Raw genomic sequence first — 26728 nt, 5'->3', positions numbered from 1 at the left:
AATTGAAAAAAAAGTCACTTAGGAACCAGAGCAACTCAGCTACGATGTGTCAGACCATGTAAAGTTACAAACTGGGGTCGATGATTGCTGAGGGTCATAATGCATGCTAATTTACAACTCTCAACTGACTTAATTGCAAAGTTCTGAACCTCTTCTGGCATTAACATCAACATAAAAATTGTGCACCGAGAGCTTTATGGCATGGATTTCCGTGGCTGAGCAGCTGCAAGCATACCTTACATCACCAAGCACAATGCTAATTGCTGGATAGAGTGGTGTAACATACTGTCACTGGACACTGGAGCAGTGGAAGCGAGTTCTTTGAAGTGATGAATCACGCTTCTCCATCTGACAGTCTGATGGAACAGTCTGGGTTTACGATTGTCAAGAGAACATTACCCCACCTTTTAAACAGGTTAAGATAGTCCCTCCTGATTGGCTGTGCTATAACATGTGATGTGATAGCTGTAAGACATTGTGGTTTAGCCCATTCGACCACACCAGATGTCCTGCGAGCCTTCTCTACTTACCAACTATTATAGCAAAAAATCTGTTTAACATTGATTTATATAATAGATCATTTTGTGACTACATATTCTGTTTAAGATTTCTCTAACCTCTAGCCTGTGTGTTTTTCAAGGGTCAAACTTTTTGCGTCCATTTTCACACTGCTATTTGACACTCCACGCCCATACTAAATGTGACTAGACATGAAAAGTTGGACGAGTGTCCTGCGTATACCACTCCGTATGTCATGCCAGTGCAATGCGGGTGTGTGATTTTTCTCTCCCCTAGTATCCGTAGTATAATGTTCTATGTAACTTAAAGCTAGTTTACAAAAGTAATAAAGCAATCTTATATAAATATATAGATAGATTATAGAAATATATTAGATATATAATAATAGATAGAATAAATAGATATATATCCTGTAGATATGTAATTTCACAAGCCCCCTATATATAATAAACTTGCACCCTTTAGTACCTTTCATATGGCACTAAAGGGTGTTTAGCCTCTTTTAACCTGATAAATAAATAAATAAACAAACCGACGGGGTCCCCCCTAAAACCAGTACTGGTGTTATCCGTGTCCATGGGTGTCATCCGTGTGCCGTCCGTGTGAACGTGTGCGTCATCCATGTGCTGTCCACATACTGGGGTAGAATGCAGAATAGAAATGACAGATGTTTAGGTGTTAGATGTGTAAAGATAGATAATAGATAGATATATTCATAGATAGATAATAGATAGATATATTCATAGATAGATAGATAATATATATATTCATAGATAGATAATAGATAGATAGATAGATAATATATATATTCATAGATAGATAATAGATAGATTGATAATAGATAGATTCATAGATAGATATCCATGAGATATATAATCAGTGCTTTGCGTGTGTAGTTTACTGTACTTGTATTAAGCTAATAAATAAATGAAAAAAATGACAGAGTCCCCCCTATTTTTAATAACCAGGAACAGTAAAGCAGACAGCTGTGAGCTGATATTATCAGGCTGGGAAGGTCCTTGGTTATTGGGACCTTCCCAGCCTAAAATTACCAGCCACCCCAGAAGTAGCACATCAGATTAGATGTGCGGATTCTGGCGCCTTGCCCGGCTCTTCCCTATTGCCCTGGTGCGGTCATAATCGTGGTAATCATATCTGGGTTTAATATCAGCAGTGATTTGTCAAAAATCACAGCTGACATCAAGCCCCGGTGTTAGTAATGGAGAGGTGTCTATCAGATACACAATTACTAACCCAGTAATCCCCAAAAAAATCACACAGAAAAATTTATTTTATTTGAAAAAACACTCCCCTACACTTTCCCTGGTTCACCAATTTATTTATTTAAAAAAAAAGCCACACTGGTCCGCCGTAACATCTATCTATTCTATCTATCTTTATATTCTTTCTATTCTATATATACTACCGTTCAAAAGTTTGGGGTCATTTAGAAATTTCATTATTTTTGAAAGAAAAGCACATTTTTTTTCAATGAAGCTAACATTAAATGAATCAGAAATACACTCTATACATTGTTAATGTGGTAAATGACTATTCTATCTACAAACATCTTGTTTTTATTGCAATATCTACATAGGTGTATAGAGGCCCATTTCCAGCAACCACCACTCCAGTGTTTTAATGGTACATTGTGTTTTCTAACTGTGTAAGAAGGCTAATGGATGTTTAGAAAACCCTAGAAAACCCTTGCACAAGAATGTTAGCCCAGCTGAAAACGGTTTGGCTGATTTGAGAAGCTATAAAATTGACCTTCCTTTGAGCTAGTTGAGAATCTGAAGCATTACATTTGTTTGTTCTATGAAACTCTCAAAATGGGCAGAAAAAGAGAACTTTCATGTGAAACTCGACAGTCTATTCTTGTTCTTAGAAGTGAAGACTATTCCATGCGAGAAATTGCCAAGAAACTGAAGATTTCCTACAACGGTGTGTACTATTCCCTTCAGAGGAGAGCACAAACAGGCTCTAACCAGAGTAGAAAGAGAAGTGGGAGGCCTCGCTGCACAACTAACCAACAAGACAAGTACATTAGAGTCTCTAGTGTGAGAAATTGACGCCTCACAGCTCCTCAACTGGCAGCTTCATTAAAAAGTACACGCAAAACGCCAGTGTCAACGTCTGCAGTGAAGAGGCGACTCCGGGATGCTGGCCTTCAGGGCAAAGTGGCAAAGAAAAAGCCATATCTGAGACTGGCTAATAAAAGGAAAAGATTAATATGGGCAAAAGAACACAGACATTGGACAGAGGAAGATTGGAAAAAAGTTTTATGGACAGACGAATCAAAGTTTGAAGTGTTTGGGTCACACAGAAGAACATCTGTGAGATGCAGAACAACTGAAAAGATGCTGGAAGAGTGCCTGACGCCATCTGTCAAGCATGGTGGAGGTAATGTGATGGTCTGGGGTTGCTTTGGTGCTGGTAAAGTGGGAGATTTGTACAAGGTAAATGGGATTTTGAATAAGGAAGGCTATCACTCCATTTTGCAACGCCATGCCATACCCTGTGGACAGCGCTTGATTGGAGCCAATTTCATCCTACAACAGGACAATGACCCAAAGCACACCTCCAAATTATGCATGAACTATTTGGGGAAGAAGTAGGCTGCTGGTATTATATCTGTAATGGAGTGGCCAGTGCAGTCACCAGATCTCAACCCCATTGAGCTGTTGTGGGGGGAGCAGCTTGACCGTATGGTACGCAAAAAGTGCCCATCAAGCCAATCCAACTTGTGAGAGGGGCTTCAGGAAGCATGGAGTGAAATTTCTCAAGATTACCTCAGCAAATTAACAGCTAGAATGCCAAAGGTCTGCAATGCTGGAATTGCTGCAAAGGGAGCATTCCTTGACGAAAGCAAAGTTTGAAGAAGAAAATTATTCTTTCTAATAAAAATCATTATTTCTAACCTTGTCAATGTCTGGACTATATTTTCTAATCATTTTGCAACTCATTTGATAAATAAAAGTATGAGTTTTCATGGAAAACACAAAATTGTCTAGGTGACCCCAAACTTTTGAACGGTAGTGTATCTATATACAGTATTCTGTCTATCTATATCTATTCTATCTATCTGTCTGTCCTGAGGGTTCGGGCTGTGAATTTACTGTGCTTGGTTGATGCAATTTCTTTATTCCTTTGCGATGTGTGTGTAAAATTCGGACCCCAAACGCATGGTCCGTGTGCAGTTTTTTTTTTTTATCTTGCACCCATAGACGGTATACTCAGTCAATCGTAGCATGCTGTGATTTTTTACGCACTCTGGATCCAGCTGAGGAAAAATTTACAGATCCGCACTGACTCATTGAATAACATTGGTCAGAGTGCAAAGCAATTTTTTCTCGCATTACACTTGTCCGATTTATACCTTAATGTGAGCGAGCCCTTACTGTGAATGTCAAAATCATGTGGACATTTCACACAAAAATAATAGGTTGTGTATTTTATTTTATTTGGTTCATATAGGTACTGTAGTTTGGGGCATGTGCTAATGAGTGTGGATCCATCTCATATCCTGAAGTCATGCATTCACCTGCTCAGCTGCTGCTTTACAGTGGATTTAAAAATGCAAGAATAAATAAGTTCACAATGGCTCAGTGAATTAATACAAAAATGAACATGCACTATGCTCAGCTTTCAGTCCCTTTAGAGACCGAGTACCTGATAAATGATCATTGGTTAAAGAGTTTGTCCACTACTGGATAACCCTATCTTACTAGCTCCATTCTGCAGGCCAAAATAAAAAGGCTTACCTCCCCAACTGGCACCATTCCTCTATGTGGAAATCTGTTTTGTGATTCTTCTATAATCACCATTTGAAGCTCTCTGATAATTAGATTTCGGTACACAGGGGCTGGACTGTGCACTGGGTCTTCTCCTCCCTGTCTGTGATTCCCGGCCCCTTCGTCGGCCTCCGGTCTCTTAGCAGAAAACTTAAAATTATGATTAAAGAAGAACCACAAAGCGGATTCCTTTACCAAAGATATCAATGTGATCAGTATTGCAGCACCATTACAGCTAAGTCTTTACTTTACATTACAAACTCGTGCTGACAGGTTCTCTTTTATGTTCCCACAGTGAGTTATTGGGCAGTTTTTGACACTGCATATTTTCACTGTACCAAAAATGCAGCGTCTTACAGATCCAGTAAATGGGATTTATAGAAATCTCCTGCCTTCTGTTTTTTTCTACTCAGCGTAAACTGAACTGACCTGCGGTGCTTGTTTCAAATCCGCAGCATGTCAATTTCTCTTGCGAGTACTCTTGAGTTTTCTGTGTAGATTTTCCCCATAGACTTACATTAGTTGCGGTAAATTCACAGGTATAAAATTCACATGCATTTTTAGTGCATTTTCTTGGCGGAAACCACACCTAGGTCTATAGCCCAATACCAGGAAGTATCAAAAACAAAGCAGTTTTATTTAAAGCATGACACATCAACAAGAGACAAAAAATGCAGCTTTAAAAATGCTATAAAAACACGTGAAAAAATGCACACAAAAACACAATGAAAAACCACAGGTAGCCTAATTTAAATAGTAGGTGCAAAAATTCTGCAGCATCAAAGACTCACCAAAAGGTCATCGTGAGATTGTGGCCTAAAGCTGCAGTAGACTATGTTCCCACAATGAGCTTTTGGTGAGCTTTTGATGTTGCAGATTTTCTGCATCATTTTTGCACCCATTAAGTAAGGCCACATTCACATGTTCAGCATTTGGTCAGTATTTTACATCAGTATTTGTAAGCCAAAACCAGGAGTGGGTTGAAAATACAAAAGTGGTGACATGTTTCTATTATACTTTTCCTCTGATTGTCCCACTCCTGGTTTTGGCTTACAGATATTGATGTAAAATACTGTCCAAATACTGATAGTGTAACCGTAGCCTTAGATGTGGAAAATCCTCAGGTAAAATATGCACTAAAATGCATATACCGTATTTTTCGGACTATAAGACGCACCGGACCATAAGACGCACCTAGGTTTTAGAGGAGGAAAATAATAAGCAAAAAATGTGTTCATGATGCACTTTTAAGGGGAGGTGGTCTTCTGCTGACACTGGTATAGGGGTAATATCCCCCAATTCTGACAATATCCCCTATCCTGGTATATATGCCCCCCCCCTTTCCTTTTATATGTGGTCCCCATCCCCATGCTGGTATGCCTGGCATCCCTCCATCCTGGTATGCATGGAACCCCTCCATCCTGGTATGCATGGAACCCCTCCATCCTTGTATGCATGGCACCCCTCATTCCTGTCCTGGTATGCATGGCACCCCTCATTCCTGTCCTGGTATGCATGGCACCCCTCATCCCTGTCCTGGTATGCATGGCACCCCTAATCCCTATCCTGGTATGCATGGCTCAGCAATCCCCATCCTGGTATGCATGGCACAGCAATCCCCATCCTGGTATGCATGGCACCCCTCATCCCTATCCTGATATGCATGGCATCCCTCGTCCCTGTCCTGGTATGCATGGCCCCCTCATCCCTGTCCTGGTATGCATGGCACCCCTCATCCCTGTCCTGGTATGCATGGCACCTCTCATCCCTATCCTGGTATGCATGGCACCCCTAATCCCTATCCTGGCATGCATGGCACCCCTAATCCCTATCCTGGTATGCATGGCCCCCTCATCCTTATCCTGGTATGTATGGCGCCCTCATCTTTATCTTGTTATGTATGGCCCCCTCATCTTTATCTTGTTATGTATGGCCCCCTCATCCTTATCCTAGTATGCATGGTCCCCCTAATCCCCATCAGGCTGCACATAAAAAAATAAATAAACACTCATACTTGCCTTTCTTTTCTCTTCTCCAGCACTGCGTCCTGTCTGCCCGCACTGATCTCTCCATGTGAGTCGCGCATGACGTCACTGCCATGCACGGCTCACATGGAGAGATCAGCTGCCAGAAGTCACTGCTCCCCACGCCGGGACTGTGTGCGCGGGGAGCAGTGACTTCACTCTGCTTCATAGCCGGCACACAGCGTAGCCTCCTGCCTCCTGCTGCTGCCGGGCTATAGCGTGTGCCCGCTTATTAAAGGGCATGAATATTCATCCCTCCCCACGCCCATGGGCATGGAGAGAGGTTGAATATTCATTCCCTTTAACAGCGGGCACGTGCGATTCCGGCAGCAGCAGGAGCCGTAGCGCGGCTACACTGTGTGCAGCTATTAAGGAGCATGAATATTCAGTGCTCCCCACGCCCATCGGGAGCAGTGAATATTCATTTTCTTTAGCAGAGGGGACAATGTAGGCTGCTGCCTCCTGTGCCCCGCTCCTCCGCTGCAACCGCTCCCCCCCCCCCCCACATATATATACAACCCCCCCAACATTCGGACTATAAGACGCATCCCCCATTTTCCTCCAAAATTTTGGAGGAAAAAGTGTGTTTGATAGTCCGAAAAATACGGTAATCCACATACGACTGTATCGATAAAGTTTTGTCCAAGTCAAATACCAGGAATGATCAAAAACAAAGCAGTTTTATTTAAAACATGACACACCAAGAAAAGACAAAAGCCGCAGCATGGAGAGATCCAGACGAATGTAAAAAAAAACGCAATGAAAAGAAACACAAGTAACCTAATTTACCTAACATGTGCAGAAAATCTACTCCATCAAATACTCACCAAATACTCATTGTGAGAACATAGAATAAAAACTGGAGACATCAAAAACTGCAGCAAAACTATGAGGTTTAACAAATTCAGTTTTTGATGCAGTTTTAGCAACATATAGATGTTAACTAGAAAACAAATAACAGGGCTATCAATAAAAATCACTGAAAGGACACATCTATGGTGCTGGTTCTCTTTAAGGGTTCGCTCATACGGCCGTTGATTCTCTCAAGTGAGAGAATTGAGCTGATTATGCTATGGTATGTGGTAAATAGGTCCCGCACCATAGTAAGAGAAACATGTCCATATCATGATACTTGCACCACTATACTTCACTGTCTTCAGAGTGTACTGTGGCTTGAATGCAGAGTTTGTGGGTCGTCTAACGAACTGTCTGCGGCACTTGGACCCAAAAAGAACAATTTTACTTTCACCAGTCCACAAAATGTTTCTCCATTTCGCTTTAGGCCAGTTGATGTGTTCTTTGGTAAATTGTATTCGCGTCAGTACATGTCTTTTTTTAACAGTGGGATTTTGCGGGGACTTCTTGCTAAGAGATTAGCTTCACACAGGCGTCTTCTGTCACAGTACTCACAGGTAACTTGAGACTGTCTTTGATCATCCTGGAGCTGATCATTGGCTGATCCTTTGCTATTCTGGTTATTATTTGATCCATTTGTACGGTAGACTTCTGTTTTCTTCCAAATCTCTCTGGTTTTGCTTTCCATTTTAAAGCATTGGAGATCATTTTAGCTGAACAGTCTTTCATTGTCTACACTTCTTTATAAGTTTTACCCTCTCCAATCAACTTTTTAATCAGAGTACGCTGTTTTTCTGAACAATGTCTCAAACGACCCATATTTCTAAGGCTTTCAAGGAGAAATGCATGTACAACATGTGCTGGCTTCATCCTTAAATAAGGGCCACCTGATTCACACCTGTTTCTTCACAGAATGATTGACCTCACTAATTGAACTCCACACTGCTATTATTTTGAACACACTCCCTTTCAATTAATTATTCAAATACACGGACTCAAAAACATGCTGATCATGAATGCTGAGCCTGTTGGTTTTCTTAGAATCTACTGCACCAACTGGTAAATTGTTTGACATGTGTTAATATAATTTATACCAAAAACAGTGATTAATCTGATTAGTCATATTGGACTTCTATTATTTTGAACACTACTGTATGACATTTGGTTGAGTTCTATCTGATAAAACAAAAGCGAGCCCTAAAGGAGTTATGCCATATTTTTTTATAGAATATGGACATGTAGGGATATTCCCCACTTAGGATGACCTTTTATTACTTTAATCAAATAACTGCTGGAACTGGAGAACTCGGAGCAACATATATATTACATGGCTAAGATTCATTTGACTGAGGGCCATGTAATACTGTGCAGCCACCCACAGATTCACCCAACAATAACAGCCGATCGCCAGAAGTTTCAGCTGCTTGGCCCACTCCGATCAGCTGAATGCCAGCGGGTCTGCATTTAGAAAGCAGAGTCTTGATGTGGACAACCACTTTGAGGTCATAATTGGCCGGGTCCTTAATGGGTTAAATGGGAGACGTTAAAAGTTTATTTCAGTGCAGATCCATGAGCTGCGATCCATACTTATTACACAAATGAAGAGTATGTGGCGTTGTCCTGCAGGGCCAAAGAGGTTTGGGCATTTAATAGAGCGGTGTGGTCCCCTCATTAGCAGGATGGCGGTGCCAGCACACAGAGCGTTACTGACGCTTGTGACAAGTCTCCTTTTGATGTCAGAAAGTGACTAGATTTCCCTTTTGATTATGGAAACTGCACTTGTAACTAATTCCTCTGACAACATAGACATTTACATAAGTATATAAACCAGCTAGAACACTTTCCATCCCTCCATACATAGTGATGCCTTTCTGAAGCGATCAGGGATGCGTTTAGACTTTGACATGAATGTACTTGAGATGAAGTCGGACTGACAAGGAAAATAAATCAGGAAAGGTCTAATAAGCTATTAGCAGTAGTCGCTGATTTCTGCCCCCGAATAGGTATAATGAATTACAGCCATATAATTCCTAAATCCAGAAGTGCAACTTTTGCCAAGAGGTAGTGAAGAAAAAAAAAAATTGGACCCAGGCAGCTGCGTCACAAACAAGATTTGATCACTCCCGTCTAGGGTGCCAGAAGATTTGAGACAGATGTTCTCAGACACGCCGCATGCCTAAAACATTTCCAGGGGACTGGCTCTAGTGAGAGAGAGGGGAAGAGAGTGACTTAATAACGGCAGAAACAGCTGGAGTGCGAGGAGACACAGGAGCCTGTTCTCCCCTAGGTGTCCGCCATCCTTACTGCATTACATCTGCCTGTCAGAGCGGCCGTGTAAGCTGTCATGCAGCCTGTTCAACTTTTCTTTTTTTTTTACACTTTCACTCTCTGCCGGTGAATAAAGTGCAGCATTGTGATTACTAATCCCACTCTGGTGACGACTGTAAATGTGGTCTTGGAGTAGATCCCGGAGTTCTGTCTGCTAATCTTCCCACTCCTGTGTCAGGACACCACTGGATACTGAGCAGAGATCACTGACAAGCTGCGGAACTTTTCCCTCATATTGATCTTTTTAATACTTTTTTTGTGTCCAGACTCGGGGAGGAAACCAATGGATACCAAGCTGATTTGTCTATTTTTCCTTTTTTCTGTGCCTCCTCTGGCAGTGGGGAACCAGACAGGGCGCATCAAGGTGGTCTTCACACCCAGCATTTGCAAAGTGACCTGTACCAAGGGCCGCTGTCACAACAACTGCGAGAAGGGGAATACGACTACGCTCATTAGTGAGAACGGCCATGCTGCTGACACGCTGACCTCCAGTAACTTCAGAGTAGGTAAGTGCAGATGTGCAGATAGTTATGTATTATTTCCGCTATGGGGGGGTGGTATTCACTAAAATCGTTCCACTATACATTATACTGATTATTTGGGTGGACAGTTAATTACTAACCCACTACAAGTGCACAGACTGTTGACACCTGTGCATTATTCTATTTGCTGGCAGTGGTGTGACAACTATTAGGGCGGGAAATGCTTGCTTTTAGGCTTTATTCACACATCAGTATTTTTGATCAGTATTTTATCAGTATTCATATGCCAAATCCAGCAGCGTCTCCAAAAAAAAAACAGAAAAGGTGTAAATCTCTCAATTATACTTTTTCTCTGAGTCCCACTCCTGGTTCTGTCTTTGGAAAACAAACACTAATGCAAATTACTGACCAAATACTGGTGTGTGAATAGGTCCTTAGAGGGTTATTTGGAGTGGATATGAGCTGGGTATCTTTGGTGCCTCAATGATGCAACCTGCTACGATATTAAGGTATATCATGCAGGGGACATTCAAATGTGTATCACCTTCTCTGAATATAGCATGATGTAGAGGCAGAGACCCTGATTCCAGTGATGTGTCACTTATTGGGCTGCTCAGAGTAGATTCGATATAATCACTGTTTTATGAGCAGGAGATTAACATTAGAGGACTAGTAACCCTGCTGATAGGTAGTCAAGCATATTCATGAGCTCTGTTAACACCGCCTCCACCATTGATTGGCAGCTTTCTGTGCCACTATACATGGGCAGAAAGCTGCCAATCAGTAGTGTGGGTGGGGTTATACAGAGCTCAGCATTCAGAGAACTGCTAGGTCAAACAGTGATTTTATCAAAATGACAGCAAGCTGCTCAGTAAGTGACACAATGCTGGAATCAGGGTCTCTGCCCCTACATTATGGTTTATGTGGAAACAAAAAGATTCCCTTTAACACATATATTTCCTGCACCTGTCCAGAAAATAGGATGCTTACTGTATTCTTAAGACAATACTGGATGCAATTTGGTTTTTAGTTGCTCAAATTGTTTCCTAATCCCTTTTAGAAATCCATTTTTATATCGCTGGCTATTTCTCTAAATCTCCCGTCTACATTTCCTTCATTCATTTTCTTTAATAAGGCAGCTCTCCCGTAACATAAAATGAGCTTACTGTGCCACTCATCCCAAGTAGCACACACTTGAAAGATTCCAATATTTCATCCCTTACGGTACTTTTCAGGTAATTTCTCAGTAGGCTTTCTAAACAGTTTTCTGGCACCTACAGGCCCTGTCTGCTTTTCCATGTTGCAGACTCGTGTTAGAAAAATAGACGTTTCTAAACCCCAGTAAATCAGCGCACTGGAACCGTAGGATCACTTGTAATGGGCACAGAATGATATTATACATTCTTCCACAGTGAAAATGCTACACCAAGAAAGAAAAGGCCTGGAATTGTGGAACTCACAGGATCGAAAGACATGTTAATTCCTACACATGGCCCTCACTCTCCATACTGAATAAATCAAAATGTTTTGAACATTTTGTTTCCATTTTTCATCATTTACAGGTCTATCCATACTGCGATTTCCAATGCGCCAAGACTTCTTCTTGGTGTCGTAATTTCAATGTTGAGGAGCATGTATATGACATTATTATGATATTATAGATATGATCATTTTTCCAACTATTGTTGACAATACTTTTAAAGCATCAAGAACAAAAATTCCAAGTGTGGCTGCAATCGAAAAGTGAACCTATGATATAAGAAAGGGCGCTATGTGTGTCAGCACTATTTGACATCTCTAATTTGCTTCAGAGATGGTCATGGCAGTAGAGCAAATGTGCACTGCCGTCCTGGGGCAGAGACAGACAGTGGGGGCCCCAGTGCAAAAACCAGATATGGGCCCTTTGCTCTTTAATTTATCATCATAGATGAATTGTCAAGCAATTGTGAGCCATGGAATTGATTAGCACGGTTCTTTCCATGCAATTTTACAGACATTAGGAAGCTACTTTGAAGGTGGCAGTGGCCCCTTTGCAGTTGCCCAGGTCACGCACATGGTATGTTCTCCACTGACACAGACACATCTATTGGTTGAAACCCCTGCTGTGTTCATAGCTGTGTGTCTGAGTAATATTTGGTAATTGATTGGAACCATGCACACCCAATACCACACACATACTTCTAGGCGTCAGCCCATGTGCTTGTCTAAATGCATCTGAGATCAACCGGTGGACAGCTGTGAGTTTAGTTGTCTCAGGGTTTCTTTTGGTTTGTTTTTATTGGGTTCACATTGCTTGTCTGATTCACTTCTTGTCCAATGTTATGATGCCGTGATTCAGCACATATTTCTGGCCATAGTTGGTTAGCTCAGATGTCAGTAGCAGGTGCAATGCTGCTATGGATCCGAACCTACCCCGACTAGTCACAATTACTTTACCTTAAAGGATTATTCTCAAGTTTGGAAGTTATCCCCAATTTAAGGGATAGGGAATTCTTCCTAATCAATTGGACCTAAACCTATCTCGAGAACTGGGGCTCTGAAAAGCCCCATGTGAATGGTGAGGTGGTTGATTAAGTGCACTGCTGCTCCATTTAGTCTTCTGGCAGTGCCATAGACCAGCCGTGCGCAGCACTTGGCTATCTTTGGCATGGCAGTGCACATGATGGACCTCTGATTGGGGGAAATGTGGGATTTTTCTCACGTTACAGTAATCTGTAATACACTCCCAACATACAGTGTAACTATTAAGAAAACTCTTGATAAATCAGTTTAGAGTAGCACTGTGAATAGAAGTGGGGGAGGAGGCAGATGCAGCTGCAGTTTCTCTTTCTCTCTGAAACTTCATGCTGTGAATGGGAAGTTGGAGACCGATGTAGACGACATCTGATTGGCTCAGAATGCTGAGTACTTTACTGAGAATCACACCTGGAAGGGCAAGGCCTACCTTGTGGGCATGGAGAGAGAAAAGAAGAGTTTTTAGATTGAAGACAAAGCTATGGGGAAAAGACACCAGAAATAAGATAGATACACAGTCTACGTCTAACATAAATTTGTAATTGTCTAAGGAAGTATTCTGGTAGTATTTTAGTACTATAGGACCAATGCCTATACCATTGAGCTGTTTTTTGTTTTGTGTGGTCTGTGTTTTTTATAGACCTATTGGGTGGGATTAATTTGTAAATTAGATAAAAAATGGACATTTTCATTATTTTGTCGATAATCTGTCCACATAGAAAATAATAAGAAAATAGATGTGAACAGCTCCATTTATGGTAATGGGTACATGTCCTAGTCATAAAAACACAAATGACAAAAAAACGGACTGAGGCCAAATAATAGGAAAGTAGCTCCAGGAACCTTATTTTATGGGAAATACAGGTATTTACTGAGATAAGCCCATCAGCCGATGAGACGGGTCCTCTTTAACCAAATATGTTGTAATATAATAACTCAGTCTTTTGTCATCTTACTGCACGAGTCAGACTGATGCGAGAGAAAAGTTCTGGAAATTGAATGCTTCATACAAATGCTTGTTAGGTGTTGGATTCATCATTATACATTGCTGATGTATGTCATTTTTAAAAATAGAAAAAGAAAACCCTTATCGCCCTCATCGTGTTTGCTTTCCCGTCCTTGGTTCTTGTTGGCTATGCTGTTTGTTTGCTCTTGAAAATAAGTAGAAGATTTGACTAACAGTGAAGGAATTTACCTGTCATGACTTGTAGATGCTGGAAATGAACCAGATGTTCTTACCTCCGGCGATGTTCTGCTGTGACAGTGCCAGGATATTACCAATAATGAAAATGAAACATTCACATTTGGTTTATAATGGGATTATCCTCACCGCAAGCCTCTGTTGTGTGTTCTGCCCTATACCCGAGCATTGCATATGCTAATTTCAGTGGCTTTTCATTGGCAGCTAATAAGAACAACATGGCCTCCCCTGAGTCCTGCTGTAAACTCTTCTATATATTCTGTAGATAGAGAGCTTCCATGAGTAAAACAGCTGTTCTAAAGACCTACAGTACTTGAGGCGTAGTCGCTCTTTTATCCTTTCCTGGCATACTACAATAACACTTACCGTTGATTCACAGGTTGTATTGTATTGTCTGATACAGACTGAATGTGAAAAGGCATAAAATATTGCCATTATTACAGAGTATGTTTCATAGTGTAATATCTTGGGCTGGAACAGACAAATAGTTGATTATATTCTTGGTTTGACCCATATGGAGCACTGTTGTGTGAAAAAGACAAGGCGCGTTCTTGACACTTAGGGTATTTGCACATGACATTTTTCAGAAGGATTCTCTCCAAAAATCGCGAGAAAAAGCACCCAGAGAACCCTCAAAAGAAGGAACAAACGCCTTTCTATATAAAAATGACTTGCCGTTCATATGTTCAGTCTCCTGAGCATCTTTTAACCGCTCCAGGTTTCCAAAAATGCCAAGTGGTTAAAAAGAAGGGAGTTGACCATTCTTCAGACGTTTTCCACTTTGAGGACACTCTATACTTAGAATACAAATCAATGAGCGGGCGTCTTTTTGAATGTTTTTCTTGCATTATTGTTAGAAAAAAATGCTAGGGCATTCTTGATTTTGGAATGGTGTTAAAAAAAATGTCCAGCATAAATGAACGACACAAAAAAGACTCAAAAAATCAACTGCCAGTCAAAAAACTTGTTCACGAAGCGATTAGAAAAATACGCTAAAAAAGACGCTAAAGGAGAAAAGCGCTGGCGTTTCATGAAGCGTCTTCATATTGAAAAACTCAGCAGGTTCACCTGTAAGAGATGTCGTGTGTGCTTATATTATCAAGGTCATAGGTGTAGGGGTATATTATATCTTTTCCAGGTAGGCAAACCTGCCAAATCATGTGCACAAATCCTTACACCTATGACCTTGATTATGTATGCACACACAACGTCTTTTCCAGGTGGGTGAACCTGTCAAGTCATATACAGATTGCCTTACACCTATGACCTTGACAATGTATACGCACACAAGCATCAAGTATACACATATACAGAGGATTTTCTGCCCTGCCTGTATGAAAATATAGGGCGTATTACACTACTACTATTGTGGATGAGATTTCACAAAATTTCATCCTAGTGGTGTAAGTGGACAACTATATAACCTAAATCAACTGTCGCTGTGTCTTTTATATATCCGTAGCTTGCTTATTTTTGCTGAAGATTTCACTGGAAATTTCACCCTTCATAATGCAAATGGAGAGCTCTTGCCCTGACGAAGCCACTAGGACGGCGATACGCGTGGGCTCTGCCCATTCACTGGTCCCTCTCCTACTTGTCCATATACCTGCCCGTTATTGCTCTATCACACAAGTAGTACTCTTTTAGCTACCTTGCCCTTGACAGAAGGGGTTCTTTAATTCTTGGCTCTGGTTTGAGCCTGTGTTCTCACTCATTTACCTGAAAGTGGGTTTCTGCATATGGGTTTTGGGATATCCCATTGACTACTTAGTGTTTTGACAAACCCTTCCAGGGACGCCTGGTGTCTGGGGTCTGTATATATCACTTTAGCTTTTGCCTCTGTCATACATATTTTTGTTCATCTTTGATATTCCAAGTGACCCTTAATGCAGTCGCGGGTATACCCTTATTATTATTATACTTAATGGTATATGGCTGTATTTTGCACATATTATCGTGGGACTATTATTGACCTGTGCTTATCATGGCATTGTAATACTAATTATTTGCATTGTCTGCACTATCAGTTCTGTATTCCTGGATATGGTTTCTACTCAGGTCTTTTGTTTTGTTCTAACTGTTTTTAACGTTGCACGTGTGTTAGTGTACATTTATAAAATGTTGTATTTTTTTATATATTCTCGATCCATGGTGTGCATATCCATTGTGCATTGTCTCTTACTTCTCCTTATGCTCAATTGTCATTTCAATGCAGGATGTAGCACCATTTATCTTATGATATAATTTGATATGGAATATGGTCCTCCTTTTTTCTATACTTATTTATCATAAAATATTGTCTGTCGTAGTTTGTAAGATAATGTAATGGCTTCCCAATGCCGTCTAGCTATTCCAGAAGTCAGACTGATCTCTCCAGCTGCTGACATTACCCTCAGTGCTGGAGGAGGTGCTTTGGAACAGAAATTGGAACACCCTCATACTTGGGACTGGTGGGAGTCCAGCGATTAGACACCTAAATGTCTTTAATGGAAAACCCCTTTAACTGCCTTCTATGTAGGTTTACTGTGTACTTTTGCTATGAGCGAAGTCTTACAGCTGTAATTCAGCTCTTGTGAGTTATTTCCGCTACGATAGTGCTCTGCTTATTCTCAGGTTCTTTACTGGAACTCATTGGTTTATATCTGTTCATGGTATGAAAAGATGAATAGGAAAGGCATTCCCCATCTTATATAGGGGTAATATGTCTTATCTTGTCATGTACAGGAATTTTGTTATCATCAGATCATTCCCATCATACACACTGTGATAAGGTTACAGAACCCAGGGAAAGGATGAGCTACTCATGGCTACACAGCACACGTGCGCTCCCGGTTCTTTGCCTTCAGGCCATGAACACTGTTCATTCCAAGACTAGCTTTTATGGAACGGAGGGCTGCTATGAAAAGATCTCCATAACTAGTTTATGTTAGGCTGGGTTCAGAAGGCCATATGAAAAAAATGGGACCGTCATGGCTGCAATTACTGGCAGTGTGTGCAGCTTGTTCGCATGGCGGGTGCAATAGCTGCCTACGTTTGCATATGAATGTCATGAGGTTGGAGGGCGGCAGGTAGATTACCTTCATGAAGTCTGGCCTTTACAGGCCCTGCAGATGGCATAAAATGTTTTGCTTGGAGTGTTTTTTATTTTTGACCTTGCCACACTGGAGTACAGCTCCATAAAAGTCGCAGCGGCCTCCTGCCATGTTAGAATTTTATTGCGAATTGCTTTCTTATTGTTCACGGTTTCTACACGACTGTGCAGCCATTATCGATGGACAAGCTGGTTTACTCCACCTATTAGTTGGCTCAGATTGTGTCTGCACCAAATTAGTGGTAGTTTGTGATTAAAAAATACGCAGAATACATTACATGTGAAGGAGGGTGAAAACTACTTTTGGCACACATTTGAGGCAAATTAGCCTCAGGAAATGGTGGTGTGCCAGGTTGGAAGAAATTTACTGTATCTGCTGTTAATATACCCAAGGAACCCTGACACTTTTTGGCATGTCAATATTAGGCAAAATATTTAGGGCTGATATTTACAATTGGAAAATATTGCACTTTAAGTTGATTTGCTCTCATATAGTCCTTGGCTTACAGGTTCCAGCTGCTTGACTCTTTCCCTTTGTGTGTCATAAACAAGGAATCCCAGAAAGCGGATGACAAGAGCTGACTAATTTACACAGAAATCTTGTGGTGAAATAATGTCATTTCTGAGCATATAATTAGTTGACTCTTGAAATTAGATCTAGAAAGAGAAGGAGGTATTTTTGTGCATCAGAGAAGATCAAAAGACAAAAAATGACAACCAACAGCTGGTTATTCAGTTCAGTCTGTAGGTTTGCTTTTTTCTCCTTTTGGCTTTCACTAAATTAGCTGGAAACTTATTCCATGAGCCATGAGCTGTTTAACATTACTAACAGCAAGTAGCAGGAATTGTATTAGATCAGTAAATCAGGACATTTGTTTAAGGCTGGGTTCAGACGAGAGCATGAAAAGTCCGACTTTCATCCAGAAAAAAAACAGACGATTTTCATTTGTATTGTCATCTGTATTCTATCCGTGTGTTATTTGTATATCTGTAATTTACATCAGCATGACCTCCGTATGGCATCCATGATCTGTACCGGATCCATTTCAAGTTTGCACACCCATAGATTTGAATAGGCAATTCTTATCCAGAAAATAGTAGAGACTAGTCAATGAGATGTTTTTTTTTATTTTCTACATAGACACTCTGTCACGCAAGGTGTGTGAAAGACTAAGTGCTACACAAAGGGAAGGGGGAAAGGTAGCCCCGACTCTAGGGAAAGGGGGGAGTGGAGACCTCCTAGGTTGATCTGATAACACCCTGTCTCCACTAATGTTCCTATATTGGTTCCTCACCAATCGTCGCACGCGAACCTAAACAGTGTATTTCCCTAGCGCTTGGCCCTGGATAGGGAAGGGGGGGATGAACACTAGTCGATCCCCACTAATGGCTAAGACAACAAGGGAGACAGACACGGGGGAAAGTTGCTTAGCTTTAGCCGACTTCAGAGATATAACTCCAAGCATCCTCCTAGCACCACAGAAGAAGATAGCAGTCTGAGATCTCCAAGCATTCACAAGGAAGCATGTGAGTATCATTGACCCCTTCCTGCTTCAAAGTGAAACTATTTCAACACCCAGGCCAGGGTGTCAATTAGCAGGAAGGAGGTAGCCGGTGGGTCCTAGAGTGAAACAGCTAAGAAGGTGTCTGTAATGTCAAACAAAGAGATCTTCTGCAACCAACTGCAGGGCGACTGTCTGTCACATCTGACACACCCGTGACACACTCGGTCCACATTATAAAGCTGTCATCTGAACAGCTCAATTGAATAACAGTGGTCTGTGTGCTGTCCGTGTTAAAACCGGATAGTACACTATGTTTATCAAAAGGGCTGTTGAAATGATTTTATCCACATAGACCAGGTGTCTCTGAGAAAAAAAAGATGCAGCATGCGCTACTCTCTTCCATTTTTTTGGATGAGACTCGCCTATTGGAGAGAAATTGCTCTCGTACGGATCCAGTTTTTATGATTACAGTACATTGTATGTATAATGCGCTCATCTAAATGAGTCCTAAAGGGATCACTTTACTTCCAAAAAGCAATTCTCTCAAATCACTTGTTGAATCAGGGGTGGATAGTCATATTTGGGAAAGCTCAATGACATCCATTATGTTGTCTATAACAGCTCACACTGGGATTATCATAGTGTTTTGTCAGAGTACGAAATAGCATACTTTATGGGGAAGGAATGAATACACAGGTACCGTAATTACTTCATCAGTGGGACTTCGTGGGGCACCTTCTGTTTTTTACTGGATAACATCAATCTTGCCTAACAGCTTTGTAGAGTTTTACAACTAAGCCCCATTACAGTGAATGGGACTGAGTTGTAGTACATGCACAGTGTTTCTACGGGAGTGGTACTATGCAACATTTTCATCCCAGTTGTTGGACCCCTGTGGTCAGAAATTAAGCGAATATCTAGCAAAATGTAATTTCCTTAACTAGGAATATAACTGTAAGGGATCTCACCACCAGACACCCATCAAGCATGAGAAGATGCATCAATGCCTTCCAGGCACCATATAGACAACTATAACTTGGTTAATTCTTCATTTTAGTGATCAGTGGAGGTTCCTTCTATTGGACTCCCACCAGTTAGCAAGTCTGATGGTTAGGCGAGAAAATCCCTTAAAGACAGAGTATAAATATACTGCTCACACTCATTTAGAATTATAAGGTGAAATCACATAGTATAACTAGGAACATTGAAGAAAAGTAACTTCTAAACCACTTCAGCAACTTTGCATGTCTGATAGATAAGATACGGTATATGCTTCTTGGAAAACTTTCACAAGCAACTTTTCAGTCCTTATTTGGAAAAATGGTCCGAATACCATACCTCACGTAAGGTCTATTTCCTTTCTGACAAGCATTATATTGAGCTATGCGTTCTGCCAAACCGTGCTACTGTATATCAAGAGATTGGCAGAGACATGAAACATTTGGCTATTCAGTGGAGACTATTCATGAGGGCTTGTGTTACTTTTGGCCTCTGTAGGTAATTGGGTCCCTTTACAATTTACTTATGTAGAAATAATAAAAAGACATATAAAGGCAGAGTATATTGCTTCTTTATTGTGTAAATTATCTGTCTGAAAGATTTTATTTCTGTTAAGTAAAATATTGAGATTTTAGTATCCTCATATGTATAAAGACGCAAACCATTAGACTTCATCTTTACCTGCCTCTTATTTCCGAATGTCTGGATTCATTCCTCCTCTTGCAAGTAATTCTACTCCAACAATTAAGGGAATGTTTAGCTGTAAAAAAAATATGTTTTCGTGTCTGCAAAATGTAAAATACTTTAATGTTCAAATCTTCAGTGATGTCTCAGTTTCAGCGCCGTTTCAAATAAATGCTCCTTTTTTGTGTCGACTTAGGATCACGCAGCTAAATTAAGAAAGGTTAAATGGCAAGTCTGGACCAGGATGTAGATGAACGTTGTAGAACCCAGAGAAGTTATCCATAGATGAGTACAGCGTAATGTGAACAGTCTCTAGATTACAGTTAGTAATACATACAGCAGATGATGTGTTAAGCAGCAAATAGCAGTAGTTGCAGATTCCAGAAATCACAGGAAATGGGCGTGTTGATAACAACATGATGTGAAAAGTCTACAAATAACAGTTTGTAATGCTTTCAGCAAATGATGTTTTAACCAGCAGGTCTGGGGAGCAGTAGATGCAAGTTGTACAAATTACAAGAGTTAAAAAATATGATTATAGCCGAAGACAACACTGACTGAATACTGAATCTAATTGGACCTTAAAAGACATTGGATGATAATGTCAGTGTGGTATACCAAGCAAGTAGTGAAACTCGACGTGGAGCACAGCAAAGGGTGGCAGCCTTAGGGGAAGGGAGTGGAGCCAATCTTTTTAGATGAGATAGCTGCATAACACATTTTTACACTCCATGGGGCCTAATTATCGCCCAACGATTTTATTTTGCTTAAAAGGTTAATTCTATCATCAATGCATGCAAAATTATTTGTTGTGAAGTAATATGCCTGACTCTTGAGTTTTGCCTTTTGGCTTTTTTCAAAGAATGGAGTTTGACCTCAATACCTCATTTTCTCTTTAAATCATCACATATCTTTGTTCCATTAACATCATATCAGTAAAAATACAATAGAGCAGTGTTTCCCAAACTCCAGTCCTCATGGCCCCCCACAGATCATATTTTCAGGATTTCCATAGTATTGCACAGGTGAGAGAATTCCTGGTGCCTTTATGATATTTCCAATACCTGTGCAATACTATGGAAATCCTGAAAACAGGACCTGTTGGGGGCCGTGAGGACTGGAGTTTGGGAAACACTGAATAGGGGATCATAAACTTTCTATAAAATTCTATAAAATTACTCAAAATATGGAAAGATATAAAAAAATTGTGCTAAAATGGAAGAAACTTAAAGGGACTCTTTCAGCAGGTTTTTTTGCAACATAATCTGGCAGCTGTTTGACGCAGGGACAGAAACCCTTATTTTAAAAATGTATCACATAGCTTACTAGATGCAGAAGTTATGATAGAGTCACAGCTTTCTCTGTTGCAGACTTAGCCGAGCTCAGTTGTTGACCTGTGTGTAACCTCGCTCACACCACAGCTTTCTGTGTACATTGTATAATGACAGAAAGCTACTAATCAGTGCTGTCAGTGCAGTGCTAATCAGTGCTAATCAGTGCAGTTCTGTACCTTTTAAGTGGTACTTTCATATTATTAAATAGCTTCCGTTAGCTAAACAATATGAAAGTAAGCAAGTTTGCATCTGACTTGCTTTATCTATCTCCTTTCAATCTCTTGATGTCATTTATTTTATCTTATACAGTGTACAGCTTGATTCCAAGAAGCTCAACAACCAGAGCCTGGCAGTATGTGCAGTAGTGACATCCGAGGAGAGATGCCAGTCAGCTCTTTCCAGACTATTCATTTCTGTAAAGCACTTAGGTGCTCACCTCCCTCTTCCTCCTGTTCAGCTCCTGACGCAGCTGCTGTTATCAGTCCTGCATAATCACCATCCTGGCCCCCCAGCATAGACAGTTTCCAAAGCAGTTCTCCTAATCATGGCTCTCATTTTCCTGAGGTGTGGGCTTGTTTAAATGCACTGTTGTCTCTATTTGCAAATATAGTGATAACAGTGTAGACTTCAGAACAATGACATTAGCAGAAGGAAACTGGCCACAATTGTCACTTAAGGAGGAATGTCCTCCCCAAAAACAAGGAAATAAGGAATTTTAATAGCTGTGAGCTGCTCAACACACTTGAGAATACCCCTTTTGAAAGTGAGATTTGTGTTTTGTTTTGTTTTCCTAATAAATCCTAACCCATACAGTAGCAAATTCTGCTCAAGCAAATCTGAAGAGGAAAATAAAGTCAGTGATAGTAAATTTAAGAGGAGACCCAGTGATAATGATCTTATGATAAATCATATATGCTGTATTTTTCGGACTATTTTTCGGACTATAAGACTCACCGGACCATAAGACGCACCTAGGTTTTAGAGGAGGAAAATAGAAAAATAAATTTAAGCAAAAAATGTGGTCATGATTGCCTGTTAAGGGGGAGGGGGTCTGCTGCTGATACTGTTATAGGGGTAATGTCCCCCAATTCTGTTAATATCCCCCATCCTGGTATATATGGCCTCCTCCTTCCAGTTATACGTGGCCCTCATCCCCATCCTGATATGCATGGCACCCCAATCCACCATCCTGGTATGCACGGCACCCCAATCCCCCTTCCTGGTATGCATGGCCCCCCACATCCCTCTTCCTGGTATGTATGGCACCTTCATCCTGGTATGTATGGCCCCCCTCACACCCATCCTGGTATGTATGGAACCTTCATCCCTCTTCCTGGTATGTATGGCACCTTCATCCCTCTTCCTGGTATGTATGGCACATTCATTCCTCTTCCTGGTATGTATGGCTCCCTTCATTCCTGTACGTAGTCCTGGCGTGGGGAGCAGTGATTATTCTGGCACAGAGCGGGACACAGCGCTGGAGAAGAGAGGAGGTGAGTATAATTGTTTATTTTTTTTTGTGTGCAGTGTGACAGGGATCAGGGGGTGCCAAACATACCAGGATGAGGGGGGCCATACATACCAGGAAGAGGGATGAGGGGGCCATACATACTGGGATGAGGGATGAGGGGAGCCATCCATACAGGGATGAAGAGTGCCTTACATACCAGGAGCCGTACTGCAGGAACAGTGCGCCGGCTATAAGGAAGATGAATATTCACTGCTCCCCCCACTTTCCTCCAAAATTTTGGAGGAAAAAAATGCGTCTTAGGCTATGTGCCCACGATGCAGAAATGAAGCAGAAAATTTCTGCAGCATTTCTGCATCTCCCTGGCAGAAAAAACGCATGCAGATTGTGCATGCGTTTTTCCTGCAGAATACATGCGGATCCACATACGGATTCACATGCGTTTCCGCATGCAGATTGACAAGCGCTTTCCAGGCGATAGCATCACTTGGAAAGTGCTTGACAACTAGGTCACACTGTATAAATCCATGCAAACAGCATGGATTTATACAGTGTGAACCGTAAAAATTAAAACAAATAAAGCTATACTCACCCCCGAGGCCCCGGTGTGTGCAGCAGCGCTCGTTCCTGTCTGGTTCCCGGCTGCCGGCATATCGCGAGACAGAGCGGTGAAGGGCCTGCGGTCACATGACTGTGACGTCACCGCAGGTCCTCAAGTGATGCCGGCATTCAGAGAGAAGACGCCGGACAGGTGAATATAAACTTTATTTGTTATTTTATTCTTTTTTTACAGGTACAATGGTACCCAGGTCTGGAGGAGAGTCTCCTCTCCTCCAGAACTGGGTACCATCCGCACATAGAAACGCATAGAAGCCGCTTGTAGAAATGTACAGTTGCGGTTTCTATGCGTTTCAATGCAAGTCAATGGCGGGAGTTCCGCTGCGCTACTGCAAAATTAAATGACATGCTGCGGATTTTTGTATGCAGCATAAACGCTGTGGAAAAATCCGCAGCATGTGCATAGAACATGCGGAATCCCCTTGGGGACCATGGGGTGCGGATTACCTAGCGTTTAACAAGCGCTTACGCTGCGGACATTCCGCAGCATAAACGCTTGAAAAACGCTACGTGGGCACCCAGCCTTATAGTTCAAAAAATACGGTGTATCTGAGATCACATTTGTGAAGTCTGGTTACAGTAGATCACAATGGGTTCTGAAATGTAAGAGGTATAAACATGACTTATACATTTTCTAGGCGTCTATTTTAAGAAATACTTGTATTCCCAATTAAATATATTAAACTATTTTAGGGAATCCTTTCTTAGATCCCTGTTTTCTGCTTCATTTTTCCTTGGTTATTTCTTTTAGAAATATATGATTAAATTGACAGAACAATAGCTGCTTGCAGCTCTTTCAAAGACTAGTCCAGCAATATCTTTACATGGGCAGGCTGGTCCTCTAATGCTGAGAAATCAGCGTTTAAAATGATATGAAAATGAGGGTGTAGATCTGAAGCCTCTGTCACTCCAGCTCCATTTCCCACCCAGCGCCGCCTCCTCCTACAAGTAGTCATTCAGCCTTATTTGCCTATTAAATTAAACGCTAATTTCTTAGTAATGGAGGAAAGGTCTAGCAAAGTAAATATTGCTGGACTTGTCTTTAAAAAGCTACACATGGATAAACAGTTTGGGATGGGTCAGAGCCCCACTGATCTGATATTGATGACCAATCTTTAGGATAGGTCATCAATATTGAAATAGTGAAACAACTCTTTAAGTAACAATAGAACTTTTCAAGTATAGGTTCATAAACTGTTGAGGAATTTCTTTAAAGGGGCACTTATAGGGATATTCCCATCTCCAAGATCCTAAACCAATATGTAGTAGGTGTAATAATTATAATATTAGCAAATACCTCTAATTAGAAATGTAGTATAGTTTTTCTGATTATGTCTCTTTCATCATGTGCAGGAATTGCAGGACCTTAGATATCCATGGTTACGACCACTAGCAACTAGTTAACTGTCACTATATCAGTGGACGTATCCATGGATACCCAAGGTCCTGCAATGTCTGCACATGAGGAAAGAGACATAGCAAATCGGAAAAACTATACGACATATCTACAATGTCTGTTGTAGTCTCCACGAACCAGAAATGTACCTGTTGTGTCACCACTCATGATGGCATAAGCTTTGGCTGTTGCTTTTTTGGCCTTTGTTATGTTTATTCACCTTTTTGGTTTATAGACTCTCTTCCAGGAAGAGTCAATGTGCTCAAGAGCCCCTCATTTGGAGCAATACTTAAAGCAGTTCTACAGGCATACAATATTGATAACTTCCCCTAAGAATATAAATTATATAAATTTTAGGCAATTGAAGGATATTTCTTTTGAAAATGCCAAAAAATGACTGTACAATATAGGAGACTTATTACTGTGAGTGCTCCTTGACTTTGATGGAAAGTTTGTCAAATTTTGGAGTACTTCAATTCAAATTGTCCTATCTAGTTTTAGACCAATTTATTATGTAGATACAAAACTGTTTGTGCTTCACTAGAAGAGGTGCATGAGTTCACTGGAAATAGAGCGGGACTTAACATGTACCAGGGGGCAGTATATTTTGAGCACAAAAATTGATCTAAAACTAAGCCTAATTTGTCTAAAAAACACCAAATTTATCACCCAGCATGAACCACTGGCACCTTTCCTGACTATTTAGTCTATGTCTACTTCGTCTATATATTAGAACTAGTAAATCTACCCCAATGTTTTACTTGTGGCACATGTAAACCTTATTCTTGGAACCCAAATAAGCTGAAACCAAGCACAACGTTGCTGGTTTCCTTTACTTATACAATGTTTTACCACAATATATGTTTTGTTTGTCTTAATTTACTTGAGTATTATAGTTCATTTCTTGAATTGTATGCATTTTGTAATCCTTAGTTTTGCTGGTTCATGGCCCAGACCCATAAAGTGAAGGCTGACTTGAAGCGTGATCTAAAACATACATCCAATGTTTATAGCAAGTGAACCTTTGTAATGGGTATTCCTTTCATTATATATTAGTCTATGGTATCATGCTTTATGCTACTCGGTTATTTATAGGATTAGATTGGTCCAAGATAATTTTTTTTGGCTCCAATGCTAACATCTTGAAATATGTCAAGAAATCTCAGTGTCTGAAAACTGCAATGGCAGGTGCTTCATTCCATAACTCTTGTTTAAGTTGAATGTTTTTGGCTGGCTCCCATACAGACGTCTTGGTCTCGGTTTCAGATCGCTGCCATCAAATGAACTTTGTTGATTAATTTATGGCATGAAAACTGTGCCAGGGGAAACTTTGAAAGCTAAACAATTTATATGCCCAGTTTTCCAGTAGTAGGGTGTTATGTAAAGCCAGTTCAACTGAAATCGTAGAAATCCACAATGGCTGCCTAAGATGGTCTTGAGTTGGTAACTCATTCATTCTTTCAAAAAATACTGTATACGGCAAATATGTCATGTTTTATTGTGATAAAAAATGACAAGTAAATCCTGGCATAAATCCATATGTGGGTTTAACTTGGGTACCTAATATCACTTCTGCATTCAAACTTTTGTGGGAACTCATGTCCTTCGTTTGTGGGAACTGGTCATATATAATTCACCTTTAGTGAAGTAGACTAAGCTTCATGAATTATTTCTTGGTTAGAGGGGGTGGTCCAACAAGACATGGAAAAGCCATTCAATATACAGGATCCTCGAGATTTATTTTTTTTACAATGTGTTTTTAAAAAATTCTCTATATAATTCTAGAAAATTATGGATCTAATTTTCATTTCAGGATACATTTTTTGGCTGGACAACACCTTTAAGACTTACCCGGCCTCCATATTTTAACTCTAAGCACACTGACATTGTTAAACTGTGGTAAACTATATTATAAA

General features: G+C 40.7%; 1 protein-coding gene across 3 annotated transcripts in view; it reads left to right on the top strand.

The window, feature by feature from the left end:
- Nucleotides 1–26728, top strand: part of LTBP1 (latent transforming growth factor beta binding protein 1) — a 439153-nt gene that overhangs the window by 232874 nt on the left and 179551 nt on the right. For 2 of the 3 annotated variants that reach the window (XM_073672632.1, XM_073672634.1), the window contains exon 5: nucleotides 9859–10026. The exons of the other annotated variant lie outside the window; for it this stretch is intronic. In XM_073672632.1, the coding sequence (XP_073528733.1) occupies nucleotides 9859–10026 (168 nt within the window). The remainder of the gene's footprint in view (nucleotides 1–9858; nucleotides 10027–26728) is intronic. 3 annotated transcript variants of the gene reach the window in all.

The sequence above is a fragment of the Phyllobates terribilis genome, unplaced genomic scaffold, assembly GCF_046119375.1.
Source record: "Phyllobates terribilis strain yellow unplaced genomic scaffold, ASM4611937v1 Scaffold_3__8_contigs__length_932513732, whole genome shotgun sequence".
Taxonomy (NCBI): Eukaryota; Metazoa; Chordata; class Amphibia; order Anura; family Dendrobatidae; genus Phyllobates; species Phyllobates terribilis.
Note: the sequence above shows the minus strand (reverse complement) of the source record. Positions and strands in the feature narration are given on the sequence as shown.